The sequence below is a fragment of the Hipposideros armiger genome, unplaced genomic scaffold (genome assembly GCF_001890085.2).
Source record: "Hipposideros armiger isolate ML-2016 unplaced genomic scaffold, ASM189008v1 scaffold_72, whole genome shotgun sequence".
Classification (NCBI taxonomy): domain Eukaryota; kingdom Metazoa; phylum Chordata; class Mammalia; order Chiroptera; family Hipposideridae; genus Hipposideros; species Hipposideros armiger.
The window spans coordinates 3,073,660-3,088,734 of NW_017731422.1; the positions used below are offsets into that span (position 1 = coordinate 3,073,660).

The 15,075-nt window shown below is 55.4% G+C and overlaps 1 protein-coding gene across 1 annotated transcript in view; it reads right to left on the reverse strand.

The window, feature by feature from the left end:
- TTBK1 (tau tubulin kinase 1) overlaps positions 1 to 15,075 on the reverse strand; it is a 39,116-nt gene that overhangs the window by 11,748 nt on the left and 12,293 nt on the right. The window contains exon 12 of the mRNA XM_019642776.1: positions 12,500 to 13,061. Coding sequence (XP_019498321.1) covers positions 12,500 to 13,061 — 562 coding nt within the window. The remainder of the gene's footprint in view (positions 1 to 12,499; positions 13,062 to 15,075) is intronic.

Here is a 15,075-nt window from a genome sequence, read left to right on the forward strand (position 1 = left end):
TGTGTGTGTGTGTGTGTGTGTGTGTGTGTGTGTGTGTGTGTGTGTGTGTGTTTCGTGCATGCTTACGCTGGCCGGGGTCGCGGAATAGTGCAAGCTTATAATACAGTATTATTGCAGTACAAAAGGCGAGCGGGGAATCATGATGAGAAGGGGAGGCTCAGGAATAAATCGGCTGGACCTCCGGGAGGGACCTCTGGCCAACCCCCTTCCCATCCCTAGCTCCCCTCTCCACCACAATTGGGGAGCGTCTCCGGAAAGTGGGAGGGGATGCTCGGGTCCCTGGAGGGAAGGGGCTCAGCTGGGCCCCGGGGCTGAGTTCCCCCCACCATCCCACCACTCAAGGGTCAGGGGCTTGCCCTCTCCTCGCTCAATACTGTCAGCCAGAAGGGCCCCGAACCCCCCTCTTCCCTCACAGATGCCCCTCCAAGTGGGGGGAGGGGTCGACGGAGCAAGTGCAAAGGAAGCAGATGTTGGTCCCTGAGTTTTATTTTCGGGGGTAGGGAGGGAGAAGAGCCGGAAGTGGAGGCGTCTTTGGGGTCCCCTTAGGGCCCTCAGTGGTGGAGTGGGGCGGACCCAGGGGCGTGGGCAAAAAGTGGATGTTGGGTGGCTCTGAGAGACCTAGGCTCAAAGCTTGGCTCCTCCCTCAACTCTGGGCTCTTTGGCATCCAATTGCAAGGCCAATTATTTGGGGCAGGGGTGGGGTCAGCCCTGTGGGCGGTGAGGTAACAGGAATCAGGGGTAGGGTGACGCGGGCTCTAAGAGCCTGGAGAATTGGCTAGCTTCCCCTCCCAGCCGCTTGTCTGCACCCCCACCCTGGAAACACTGGGGGGGGGCGAGCCCCACTCCAACCCCGTCCCTCCCAGAGGCCAGGGACCCAGCGGCCAGGAGCCGGCAGAGGGGAAAACAAACACGGACTGAGCGCGACGGCGGGGCTTGGGAGGTGTGAACCCAAGTGGAGTATTTAGCAGCAGCAGGCAGCTCGGCGGATAGGGGCTGGGGCAGGGGCTGAAGTCTTCTGGGGTCGCGCACGGAGTCCGCGCTCCCGGGAGGAAAGCTCTGGAGACGGGTGGGGCGGGGCCCGGGCGTGGGGTTTGGAGGCCGTACGGTCCCCTGGTCACGCCTCGTAGCAGCTAGTTAAAAAGACGGAACGTACATTCATGGTGCGACGGCGGCGCGGGCAGGGGTGTGGGGCGGGTCCGGGGGACGAGAACTAAGTGAAAAGTGGTGTTTTGGGTCCTGTTACACTTAGAAACCTGCGAGAGATGTCCGAAAATGCGGTCCTTGCGCTCTCCCTGGCCGGGAACTGCTAGTTTGCTGTCCGAATAGTGGATGCAGTGTGCGCGCGCAGCTACGGAGAGTGTGTGTGTGTGTGTGTGTGTGTGTGTGTGTGTGTGTGTGTGTGTGTGCGCGCGCGCGCGCGCGAGTTAGTGTGACAAAGTGAACCCCACCCTCCTAACCTGTGCAGGTAGAAAGGAGGGTACATGGGTGGACTGACTGACATTGGAACCAAGTGGAAGGAGAGGGAGGTACAGGAAGGTTCCCATACTCCTTTGGGTTCCATTGCCCCTTCTCCCCGGCTACTTCTCAACTCTTTACCCTGGGGAGGAGGCCAATCAGGCTCAGGGGCTCCCTGAGCTGGGAAGCCCACTGGTGGTAAGGGAATCCACTGGGGATATTTGAGGGATGTGGTCCTCAGGCTGGGAGCATCTCCCTTAGGGAGAAGGATGCTTTAAATTTTTCAGAGGCTGGCCCACCAGTCCCAGGGGCACCTCTGTCCCTAATGGGAGTAATGTGAACTTTGGGGACATGCTCCCCAACTTAAGGAGAGTGATTTGCCACACTCTTTGTTACCAAGGTCTGCCCATCGGGGTGGGCTGATTACTGCCCTTTGGGTTGGGATCTCAGTGGAGTTTGGGGTAGGGTGGATGGTGTTCAGGTACTCCTTAGGGGGTCTATGCTTCCATCCTCAGGGACAAATCAACCCAAGGACAGCATTCTCTAGGCTTCCACAGCCAGGGGTACCCACACTTTCCCTAAGCATGGTCCCCTCCCCTGGCCACCCAATACAGACACACTGACACAGCTCCTTCTGTCCAACCCAGTGACCCAGGCTCCGCCCCTTTGCCCCCCAACCCAGGCAGACAGCGCCATCCCTCCCCAGAAAAGGGGACCTAGGCAGGACAGAGGAAAGAAAGTCAAGGAGGGTCCTGGGACCCTCCACACTGAGGACCCCTGGCTTTTCCTGGGATTGGAGAGGCCTGCCCGCTTGGCTAGGGAAGCAAGGGTTAATATGCCAGTACAGCTCAGAGATGCCATCATTCCCCCACCCGGTCCTCTCTAGGCCCATTTTCCCCAAAACTGGAATTGCAAAGCGAGACTGCTGGGTTCAGGATGCTAGTGGTTGGGATGAGTGTTGAGTGGTTATTGCTGTAACCCAAGCTGCCTTGAGTGTGTGGGGGTATCTATTCATTATGGAGAATTTAATAGAGTATTTTTAACTGACCTAGGGTCCTGTTGCACAGAGAAAATATTGTTCCTACAAGGAGGAACCCACTCATCTCGAATAAGTCCACTGGCCCACACACACATTCAGACCCACACACCAACACGTATGCATAGCACACACCACACATCCTCACCGGCTGTGCGCTGCCTCCTCTAAGAAGCCCACCTGGTTTGAGGAAGAACACTGTCCCCTTTTGAGAGCTGCAGCCTTGGATACAAGGGGGTGAGCAGTGCTCAGGCTCACAGAGGTTGCAAACTGAGTTCAGGGTCTCTGCCTGGAAACCTGTTTGTTTGGCTTGCCCAGTGACTCTTCTTGAAAAAGTTGTTTTTTAAAATTAGAAGCTGATAAGTAAAAATTAGGAGATTTCACACAAAAACTGTAAGGTAGTGGCAACAATTGGCTGAGCAGAGGATGGTGTGGTACGGGTTCCCCGTTTACTTGTCCCCGAATTTGCCCGCCCCCTGACACTACTTGGCTCCTGTGGACAAGTGAGTTGCTTGACACTCAGCTCAAATTCCCATGGTCGTTCCTCACTAACGTCAGCACCTGCCCTGTCTGTGAGCCCGACTCTGAGGACCCCACCAAGACCACCGAGGTCAGGGTCTTGAGCACCTGCTTTCTCACAGTCACTCTTATTCCGTCACCTAATCCTCAGAGTTGTCTGGGATGCGTGGAGCCCTGTGGGATTGAGCAGTTGGGGTCTCCAGAGACAAGCTCTGCCATTTCGACCAACCCCAGGTTTCTGGAGTGACGCCCACCTGAACACCATCCCATGAGGGGAGTGGAGAAGGAAGGAGAACCTGGCTCACTAACATCTCCCTTCTTCCTAGATGGGGCGAGGGGCGGGGGCTAACCAGGAAGGACAGTAAATAGACCAGTACGCAGACTGAAACACTAAAACGCCTATCAAACAAGACCTCAGTTATTCGGCATTGGCAGGGGTTTTTTTAATGTCCTTGTAAATTAAATATTCTGATTAATCCATTAAATGTATATAATACTGGGATCTACTCCATAGGCTATTATGAGGATTAAATCAGTTAATTTCATAAAGTGCTTAGATCACTGCCTGGCACATAATAAGTGCCGAGGGCCAGTGACTGTTAAATAAAATAAAAAAATAAATAATTGGAAGCCACCCCTGTATGCTGGGTGTGACAATAAAGTACAAAAACACGATTTTCAAAGTATAACGAAGTGTGCTGCCTCTTTTCCAAGCTGACCTTGGGGAGGCTGTGCGCTTTCCCAAAACAGGTTATCATATCTCCTCTTTGGGAAACCCTTCAGAAAGAAAAGCCTGACAACATTGCTGGCTCACAACTTCCCTGCCCGGCCTGGGACCTAGAGACAGATGACTCAACTCCAAACCAGGCTGGGCTCTGCCAAGCTTCACGTGAAACTTGATTCAACACATGTGGCTTCAAATGGCCTTAGCTGTTTCCACAAATCAAAGCCACTCTCAAAAGATAATATTATCAAGATCACCTCCTGTCAGCTCAGAGTTTTATGGCTTACAAGACTCTCTTTCCCTTACCACGGAGGGCATGCAAAAGGATGTCCCCAGAGGATAAAATGCTCTGAATCATGATCTTACTTTAAAAGACATACACTCTCCTACAGGTATCAGTTCTGGTGTGTGTGTGTGTGTGTGTGTGTGTGTGTGTGTGTGTGAAAATTCAGCCACCTTTGGAATGGATCCCCCCATCTCTAAAGGCTTTGGAAACAGTAATATGCATTTAATGCTAAAACAAGGCCAAAGGTAGTGCCGTCGTCTTTGATAAGTCACAAGGCACTTTGGGATATTAGAGTACCTCAGGGTTCTGGTCACTGAGTGGGGGCTGTACTCAGGGTCAGGTAGTGGAACCCTCTGGAAGGGAATGCCGGATAACAGAGTGCTTGGTTTCATCTAACCCCAGATAGCAGGGGCCCTGCCCTGACTGCTGCTGACTTTTGGGGTGGCTGGTGGACAGACTCCCCTTCCTGTCACCTCCTGCCACTAGCTGGGAGGATGGGAAGGGGGCCAGAGGGGTAGCAGGGAGGGTGGGGGGGCAGTGCCATAAAGTAGGCGTGGGGCTACTGTTCATCCCACCCTCTCACCTTTGTGCTTTGTGTTTTCTGTCCCTTCTCAAAGCATCTACCCGGACCCCTCCCCTACCTTCTGCCACAGCAGGGTGGAGCCACCTGAAACAGCTCTGAGGGCAACAGAGGCTTGGACTTAGGGGGGTTCAAAAGTGAGCAGCCAGGATGGGGGTGTGGTGGGGCAGAGTTTCATTCCTAGATGGGGAAGGTGCTCTTGGCCCAGACATCCCTTGGGGGGCAGGAAGACAGGATTTTGGATAGATGAGTGAGGTCGGTGCGTGTGTGGCTCATGTAGATGTGCCATGCCACAATGCTGGCCATCCATGAGGACAGTCTGACCGAAGGGCCCTGCCCACCCACTTATGACACCCGCAAGCTGGGGCAGGGGCCTTGAGGCCTCTAGTCCAACCAGAGATAGCTGGGGAGTTGACAAGAGTTGAGTTGGGAGGGAAGCAGAGGCCACAGGGAGACAGGGGTAGAGAGAGGAGTCAGGATGAGAGGAGGTACATAGGAAACTCTCAAGGACTGAACAAATATCTTTCTGACTCCCTAATACACATATGCACACTCATGCATACCCACACACATTTGGCTGTGGCACTGTGCAACTTCAGTCGGTGCCATTCACATTAGAGTCTATGTAAATGGCACTCCCTGGAATTGTGCAGTGCACAACCTAAGCAACTGTCTACAGCAGCCCTGCCACATGCACAAATGCTCATATATAAGCACATTCATACTCACAGGTGTAAATGCATGCACACAGGCATAGTCTCACTGCAACAAATGTTTTGCAAACCTTCAGGCCTCCTCCCTTCCTTCCTCCCTGTATAAGCACTGTCCTTCCTGGTACCCTCTTCATCACTACCCCACTACCCAGGGGAACAGAGATGCTGGCTGACACGGGCAGGAATGAAGAAAGGGAACCTTGGGGGGGGTCCCTGCAGTGACAGGTTGGGGGCTGAGAAATAGGCAGAAAGGGCATAAGCAATCTGGCATCCCAACCCCCCACTCATCTCCAGATTCCCATCTGATGTGCCTCCCTTGTCTGTCTTCACCACGGCCCCTGGGGGCCAGCCAGCTTGGTTGCGCACCTACAGGAAGGAGTCACACTCAGAGAGGGTCAGTGGTGGGCCTGCTGCTGTTTGGGGTTTGTCCTGAGCTCACAAGTCCCACCTCATCTTTAACAACCACCCTCTCTGTCACTGTTTCTAGACTGGGTCCCCTCACCCTTAGGCTCCAGCTCCCTCTGAGGGGCAGATCCCAGGTCCCCATTCATCCATTCTCAGCTTCCTAGGAGCTGGGCCAGGCAACCAAACCCACCAGTGAGTGATGGTACATATGCCTTGGGGGAGGGGCTGCCTACTGTGGACTAGGCTCCGGGCCTCCCAGAGTGAGATGTGGGCGGCAGGGACTCTTGGCCTCTGTGAAGGTGGCATGGGAAAGGCTCACTGGCTCATAGGGCGGTTCTCCCCATATCACTGAGAATAGAGGCACTCCCCACCAAATCCCAAGCCTGACTGGCAGGGCCCGCATCTCATACTCAGGGCCACGTGCCTTGCCCCACACGACAGACAGGCACTCACACCCTGTGGAGCGGGGCTGTCTTCTGCCACCCCCATCAGGGGGGGGACCAGGCCTAGCCATGCCAGGAAATCAGAGATTAAACAGAATAAATCCCATGCGAGGCTGACTCTGACCCAGCATGCCTCATCTCCCTGACACCTTAGTTTCCACTGGACTCTGGACCCACTGGTGGCTCCAGCTGAGTGCCCTGTCCTGTCCCTGAAACTACACCGACAGCACCACCCCTCCCTGCACCATTTGGCTGGCACAGAGCAAAGGGAGACAATGGGGGTGGGGGGTATTACAGTACCTTGGGCCAACATTATGGGGGCTGTATTGCATGATGGGGTGGGTTGGGGTGTGTGAGTGTGTGATTATTGCATCCTGGGAAGGAACCATGGTCTCTGCCTGCTCCCCACCCCCCCCACCTGCCCCCTCCAGGAGGGGGGGGGCCCAGCCTAGGTCTTGTGGGTGAAGCGGGCCCACACCTGCTGCAGCTGGGACCGCGAGATGCGGAGCACCGAGGGCACGAGTCTGTGGTTGCCGGTGGCGAGGGGCGCGTGGCGCCGGTGGGGCGCCCGCACGGGGCTGCTCTCCGCCGAGCGGCTGCGCTGAATGAGGGAACCGGAGGAGCCCGAGGAGCCGCCGACGCCAGGGTGAGGGTAATGCTCGGTCTCCAACGTGGAGGAGGAGAACACGGAGGACGCCAGTCGTCGCAGGGGGCTGTACCGCGGGAGGGAGTGCCCCGAGAGTCTGTCCTCCTCCAACTGAAAGAGACCAAGAGAGTGGAGGGAAAAGAGGTGTCAGGCACAGACTCGACAGCTCCGTCTCGGGGACCACCCACCGCGCACAGCCCCTGCGGCGCCAGCGTCCCGGGCTGGTGAGCAGGGTCGGGCAGGGCGGAGGGGGTGCAGACCACCCGGTCCTGCCTCAGAACCTAGGCTCAGGCCTCCAACGCCCATCCCCCTCCTCCTCTCTGGCATTTTTTACACCGTTGGTCTCCTTGCCGGGAGACCTTGGTCACTCACCTCCTCTGGGAAGCTTTCCTGGCTTTGCCCCACCTAGCTCAGTGTTCCCTCTGGGCTGGGGAGTCTCACCCCTCAGGAAGGCCACTCTACAACTGTTACTGCCATGTGTTGGCAACTGTGTCCCGATTGCTTCCAGCTGGACTCCATGCTCTCATGAGCTCTAGAGAACACCCCCTGAACACACTCTGCCTTGGCACCCTCGCCTCCATCACAGGGTGAGGGTGGGGGTGGGTGGTCAGGGTTTCAGTGACGACTGGCTTAAGGGTAGGATCCTGGAGTCTAACTACTCGTGTTTGAATCCCAACTGCACCACCTACTACCTGGGTGACCCCAAGCAATTTACTCCCTTCACTTCTCCATGCCTCAGCTTCCTCATCTATGAAATGGGGTAACAGTGGCTCCCACCTCGCAGGGTTGTTCCAAGGTTGTTATAATATGCAGAGCGCTTAGAACATCGCCTGCCATGGAGTAAATGATGTCATGTGAGCCGCTTTATTATCCTTTAAATCACTCTTGAGAGTGAGGAAAGGAAGAAAGGAGTGGCAGGAGGTGGGGCAAGGAGAAAACATTTCTCCAAAGTGGCTTTTTCCCTGTCCTCTCCAAGGTTGAGCCCCAGGCAGATGTGGCAGGGGCTTGGCCAATTCGCTGCCATCGGGGAGAATCCTGACTTGTGCCCTCCTGCCCTTGTGCCCTCAGAGGGAAAAGAGAAAATGGGACTGAGTGTCTCAGGCACGTGAGGATGGAAATGGTGGCTTGGGTGTCACCAGGCCTTTCCTGTCCTGACCCCTAGCTCTTTCTGGGACTGAGGCCAGTTTAAATTGCTTTTGGTGGGGCAGTGAGGACTGGCAGGGCCAGCTGCACGAGGGCTGAAGGAGGAGGGGGCCTGGGATGCTCAGCTCCTAATGTCCCCTTGCAGACGTCAAATGGGGGCATAGGGACCCGACATGGAGCCTCAAGCCGAGAGGGGAAGAGGAAGAACATTCTGATGGGATTGTCTTTACCCTCACCCTGCTTTCCCTGTCAGCTTCTTTTTGGCCAAGTCTAGGATCCTGGAGCTGGTCCCATCTGCGCTGAAGGTCTAAGGCTCACCCGGAGATACCAAGGGACAGAGGCATCCACAGTTGTCCACAGTCCCTCTCACAGTACATGTGGGTGGCTCAAGGTTAACACTCCAGCCAGAGTTTGGTCAGCTGCCAGGGGGATTTAATCCCAACTTGCTTCTGCCTCTTCAGGCTGGGTGCCATCTGTGGCCACCTACTTGACCTCAAAGCCCAGCGGAAGTATCACCTCTGTGGGACCACCCCAGCTTCCTGGGAAAGCTCTTCGTTTCCAGCAGAGAAGAGTTCTCTGTTCTCTCCCCTATGGCCCTTGATCATGAACCAACATGTCTACGCTCTGCATCCCCACCCCGCCCCTCCTGACTTTGCGCTCCGAAAAGGGCAGGACTGGGAAGCCTTATTCAGCCTTTTTCCCACAGCCCCTAGTACACTGCCTGGCACGTGGCAGGGAAATGTCCGAGGGACTGCCAGCAAATGTCCATATGCTCAAGGAATGCTGACCTGCTGTGTTATCAGCCAGAGATGACCAAAAACACCCAACCCCCAAATCACACACTGTCTGCTGCTCTCCCCTCTGCCCTAGCTTCCCCAGCCACTTCCAATTTGCACCTTAAATTCCCTAGAGAACAACGCAAGGTGTGTGTAAAGATTTAAAGTATCATGGCATGCACACCAAAGAAGTATTGATGTGCCTGGTTCTAAACTTGTTCCTGGTCCCACAATAGCCTCATCCCTACTCCCTACAGAGGTAGGTGACAGAGTTGCAGGTGCTCATATCTTTAAGGATTGCTGTTAGGAGGAAGTTCACACATCAGACACTGGGCAGACTGAACTAGGTCTAGGAGGGATTCCTTCCAGAAATGTGTCAGGGAGGAGAGTCCCTATAGAGACTTCCTGCTCAGCCTGAGCCATTTAATCTAGTTATGGGGTGGAGTGGGGTGGGGAGGGGGTTCCACAAACTGTGATTCCAGTGTGCTGCCAGGTTTGAGAGCTCCCACAGAGATGGGCTCAGGACTCCTTCCAGACCAAAGAAAGAAGGAAAAAAGTATGCCAGTCTGTTTCTCCCTCTCCCCCTGCACTTGATGAAGGAAGGTCTCTGCTCTACCCTGCTAGACTGAAATACTCAGCTAAACATGTCACACCCCATGTGCTCACACACAGACACACATGGAAGCCACCATGCTCACTGACATGCCCACAGACACACCTGCTGACATGGCCCAGCCAGTGGGTGCACACACATACATGCATGCAAAACACACACACACCCCTCTGACCTCGCATGAGCCAACTGCTCTCTCTGGCCTGTGTTTGCTCCTCTCCTAAACACACAGGCCCCAGACTGAGTGGCCCAGGGCACAATCCTGGAGCCAGCTGCCTGGATTCACATCCTGGTGTACCACTTACTAGCTGGTGACTTGGATCCTTTGAGCCTCTGTTTCCTTACCTTTTAAAAGGGATTGCCATTCACAGTATGGTTGTGGGGAACACACATGGAGAATATGAAAGTGCTGTGAGCAGTGCCAGCCATTATTATTATCATTAGAGTTATTACTATGATTGTTTTTCTCCTTCCAACTTTGATATCCCAGGCTTCTGTGGTTCTCTACACACTTGCAGACCCACTACCTACTCTACACAGATGCAGTGACGTGTGCCCCCATGTGCATGGGCAACACATATGGACACACCCACACACCGATGTGCACTTCTGAGGTAGGCTGACACAGAAATGCACACACACAGTTGTAGAATGCTAACCAACATCAGTAATGTACACTGCGGGGAAACCAAGACCACAATCACGTAACACCCCCTCAAGAAACACACAAGTCATGGCTCCCTAAGACGGGCAGTGCCCGCCCCACATCATGAGTAGAAACTGAGCCCAAGACTGACTGACTGTACAATAGGACTGTGCCTGCTCCCCAAATCTCCCTCCTCACCCCCTTGGCCAGAGTTCCCCAATGTGATGGCTCCCAGGACATCAGTGGGAATCTGAAGGTGAGAAAAAAAACCCAGATAGCTGAGCTCCTTCACTCTGAGATCCAAATGGCATACAGCCATCAGGAAGAGACTGCTGTTATGAGAACCAGAACCTAGGCCCCCTGACTTTAATTTTGGGCTTTCTCTCTACCCCATACCACCACTATCTGGCTTCTTTCCTAGGCTCTGCGCTTCCTGTGGGCACAACCTATTGTGCATACGATCTCTGATGCCTTGGGTACCCAGCATACAGTAGACACTCAGTAAGTGTGGAATGACTAGGTGTTGAATGAATGAGTAAATAAGTGAATGAATGACAGGGGAGTAAGGGAGCCCCAAATAGCTCTTGCTCCTTCTACTGTTTACCCAGTGCTGGTCCTGGGGAAACGATGTTCAGGTCAGCGACAGTCACGCTAGCCCACACCTTGCCCCAGCTAAGCCTCCAGCTTAGGCTGGCTAGGACCTCTCTGGATGGGGGCTCATGGTACCCCCTTTCTGAGCCCCCAATTTTCTAGAGTCCAGGACAAGGCCAGAATGCACACTCCTCAGGATCTCGACTCAGAGGTCCTCTCTTCCAGACACAGGGATGGGGCCTGAATACAGCTCTATCTGGAGCTACCCTCATGCTCCAGGTCGGGCCTCCCAATCTGAGCACACAACAGAACTGGCCCCAGCCCTGCATCTCGTCATCTCCCAGAGCCATCCGGGTGCAAGTCTCCAGGGTGGCATGATAAAGCAGATGCGGCACAGCCCCTGAGCCCTCCGGCATCACCTCTTTGGCTCTCCCCAGCCCCTCTGAGGGAACATGGGCCCTATGCAGCACTTCCTGGATCAGAAGTCACAGAGAGACTAGGCCAGGTCAATGGCTTCCTGCCCGTTCTGACACCCCATCCTTGCCAGAAGAAAGTAATCAAAATACCATGAGCCATTCTGTAGACCCTCAGCCCAGCATTCGCGACTCAGCCACCATCTGGCACCCCCACCCCTGTTCTTCCAGCATTGTCCCTCAGTTCCTCCCCTCCATATGAAAAGGTGCCTGACCAGGTCCTCCCAGGGCTCCCAACATGTCTGCCCCATGCCCAGTCTAGGGTCCCCCCTGCCTTGGTTCCATTTCTCCTCATCACTGTCTGTCCATCCTGGCTCTCGGGGCTCGCCTCCTGCGTGGAGCCTGCCCCAACCATAGAAAACTCCCTGCCCATCCCTGCAGCCCTCACCCCCTTCCGCCACCCCTTCCCTTGTTTCCAGGACCCCTCTCCCTGGGTGTTCCTCCCATGGTCTGATCCCTCTTTCTGTCTTTCTCAAAGGCCCCTTTTCCTCTCATACCCCCAGAGGTGAGTGTTTCCTGGTTCTGCCTTCACCATTGGTTCTCCCTTCCTCACACAATCCTCTTAGATGACATCACTCAGTCCTGTGGCTTCCAAGAATCCCAAATCCATATCGATGGCTGAAATCTCTCCTGAGCTCTGAGGCCTCCACGTGGACATCCCACAGGTACCATGAGGTCATTGGGTCCAAATCTGAGTCTACGCTCCCTTCAAATCACTCAGTGACAGCATTGCCGTTCACCCAGAGTGCTGGGCATCAGCCAAGACCCCCTCCGCTCTGTCACAGCCCCCTCAGTCCTCTCCCCAACACCTCTTAGCTCCATCCACCTTGCCCCACATCCAGAGCCCCTACCCTGGTCCAAGCCACCCGGGCACTCTCTCCTGCTAGCGCCTGTCATGCGGCCTTCCCATTTAGAGTTTGGTGCCCCTCCAGTCCACTTCCCACACAGCAGCCAGAGGGATCATTCAAAAGTACCAATGGAATCATGCCGCACCCCTGTTTAAAAGACTTCGATGGCTCACCAAGTTTTCAGAATCGAGCCCCAACCCCTTGGATTAGCCCCAAGGCCCTCCAGGACAGGGCCCCAGGACCTACCCCGCAGCCTCATCTGCTGCAAAGTGCAATTAATTGGCACAGTGCTTTCTGATCGCCACCTCTGGGCCTCTGCACATGCTGTCTCCTTGGCCTGAGAGGCCTTATTCCTGCTTTGTCACCTCGCTGACACTGCCCATAATGCAAGACTCAACTCAGAACTTGTAGGGTACTTCCTCTGGGAAGCCTTGCCTGCCCCACAAGCATAATTTCGGACCCTTAAAACTATCTGCCTTCATCACAGCCTGCAACTATTGCTGGTTGGTCATCCCCGTGCAACACATGGGGAGCACTCGAGGCTCCCATGACAGGACCGTGGGCGTCCAGGGGTGGGGCATGGGATGCAAGCCCAACCTTACCTGTCTCTGCGGGCCGGTGGGATCCGACTCTCTCCGTCGAGGGCGGGGTCCCGAGTGCAGGGGTGAGTGGGAAGGGCTGCCGGGCGTGGGGGGCTGCGATGTCTCTGACCGGCCATCAGCCTGGCTCAGCTGGGGCTGCGGGGGCTGGGATGGTGTCTGCCGTGGGTCCTCCTCAGCCAGTGTCTGCATGCTGCGTCCCCGGGGTCGAACGGCAGGCTCTGGCCCTGGCCGCCGCCGCTCTTCGCCCTCCTCGGGCAGCGGTCGCAGCTCCTCCGGCTCCTCATCGGTGGTGCCCGATGTGCTGGGCTCCGCGCCCGGGGGGAAGTCCTTGAGCTCTGTCTCCTTGTCAATGATGACCCACTCCTTGCTGTCGAAGTCCTCCTCCTCGGCCAGGGGCACCGAGCGGAAGGCGTTGCTCAGGGCCTCCTGCTCCACGGAGGCTGACACGTCCATGCGGCCGCTGGCCTGCCGGTCAGCCTGGCCCGTGTCCACGGACAGCATCTGGGCCGGCTGTGAGGAGCAGGCCTGGCGCGAGGGTGAGCCAGGCAGGTCCATTCGCGACCTGCAAAGCCACCCCAGGTGAGGCTCAGAGCCCGGCCTCTCCGGACCCCCAAGGACCACACATACTCATAGGTGGCAGGGGGGACCATGACACCCAGACCTTCCTAGCCATGGCACCTCTCCCACCCTGGGCCAGGCCCAGTCACCTCCCGGATTCTCACCCTCCACCCCCACTCCCTGTAAAGATCTCATTCATTCAACACAGTTTTTGAATGCTTACTGTGTTACAGGAATATAAACACGCAGGAAATAACATCTGGCACCTGTGCCCAAGGGACACTCTCCTGCAGACCCCCCCAGGGAAACTTAATCCGCCAAAAGCCAACTTTCTGTTTGCCTGTCCAGTGCTCACACCCCATCTGGAGCTCCCTCCAGCTGCATCTGGGGCAGACGCCTGCTTGGCCCTTGAGTATTGCAGATGGCCTTTCTAACCTCTTCTACCATCACCCTCCAGGCCTGCCTAGCTGGTTTCGCACCACCGTCAATAAACTCCAATGGCCGCCAGCCCCGAGGACAAAGTCCACATTCCTTAGCTTGGCCCTCATGGTCCTTGACACCAGATTAAGGCCCAGCTTCTCCATTCTCCTCGCCAGACCCACCTCAGATTCACACGCTTTTCCCCAAATTGCCCATGCGCTCACACCTCTGTTCCTTGGAGCATGCTGTTCCCTCGACACAGCCTGTCCTTGCACCCTCTGCTGTCCATCCCCGCTCAGATGTCACTTCCTGCAGGGAACCTGTCCGTCCTACATGGGGTTAGTTTGCTCTCCCAGTGCTCCCTCTGTCCCCTCTCTTTACAGAGCAGAGCACACGTTTGCTTAGGTAGCTGCCTCCCCAGGAGTGAGGGACCGGGTCCCATTTGACTGTTCACCTCTGGCGCACTGACTTTGCCTTGGGACATCGCTTTTGTTGTTATCTTCAACTGTGCTGTGATTCTCACATTACTTCCAGAGTTTCTCAGCCGGGGGTGTACTGGCCCCAACATGAGGGTATTTCTGGTTATATGAAGTGTGTGTGGCAGGGAGGGTGCTACACAAGGAAGATCTGTCCTCTCCCAAATGCCAGGGTGCCCCCAGAGAACCACGAAGGCTGAGCTCCTGTGGGGTGTGCACATCCTCACACTCGGGCTATGCGCAGGGGACTGACTTTCACTCTCCCCCAGCATGGAGCCTGTGAGAGGGAGGGGTGCAGATGGAAGCCACCTGTGGAGCTTTCTCAACATATTGCTGCCCTGGCCTACCTGGGACCTGGCAACTCTGATGCTACACAATCTTTTTATTGATTTGTTAATAAGCCTTAAAATAAAAACACCCCTGAGGGAGGTCACTCAGGGTCTGACATTTATACTCCCATGTAAATGGCTGATGTAACTTCCTTTCCTGAGAGCTTGGGTTTTTTGGGGTTTTTTTAAACTTTTATTGGGGAACAGTGTGCTTTCCTAGGACCCATCAGCTCCAAGTCAAGTAGTTGTTTCAATCTAGTAGTGGAGGGCACATCTGTGGGGATCGAACCAGCAACCTTGGTGTTATGAGCCTGCGCTCTAACCACCTGAGCTAACCGGCCACCCCGAGCTTGGTTTGTTTTGACGGACAGAAAAGAGAGAGAGGGTGCCAAAGAGAGAGAGGAGCTGCAGATCAGGGGCTGAGGTGGGGAGTGGGAAGTGAAGAGGGGTGGGAGGTGAGAAATCCAAACCCCATCTGCTTCATGCTTTCTCCTGCACCCCAGCGCCCCAGGGCCCATCCAACCCTTCTGCCCTGCCGATGAGATCCTGAAACTGCCCTTCCAGGGAAGTCTCTCCTCGGCCCTCTCCGTTCCCCACTATCCCTGAAACAAGAGTTCACTCTGAGCTCTTCAGGACTGTCTTTGCTCGGGGCATTTTCTCACCTGTCTTCTCCATTCATAGCCCTTCCAAACTGCACTCTTTCATTTCTCTCCATTTCCAGACCCCTACAGGCTACCATGGATGAAAATGTAGGCTGACCTGTATGAGTGTGTGTGTGTGTGTGTGTGTGTGT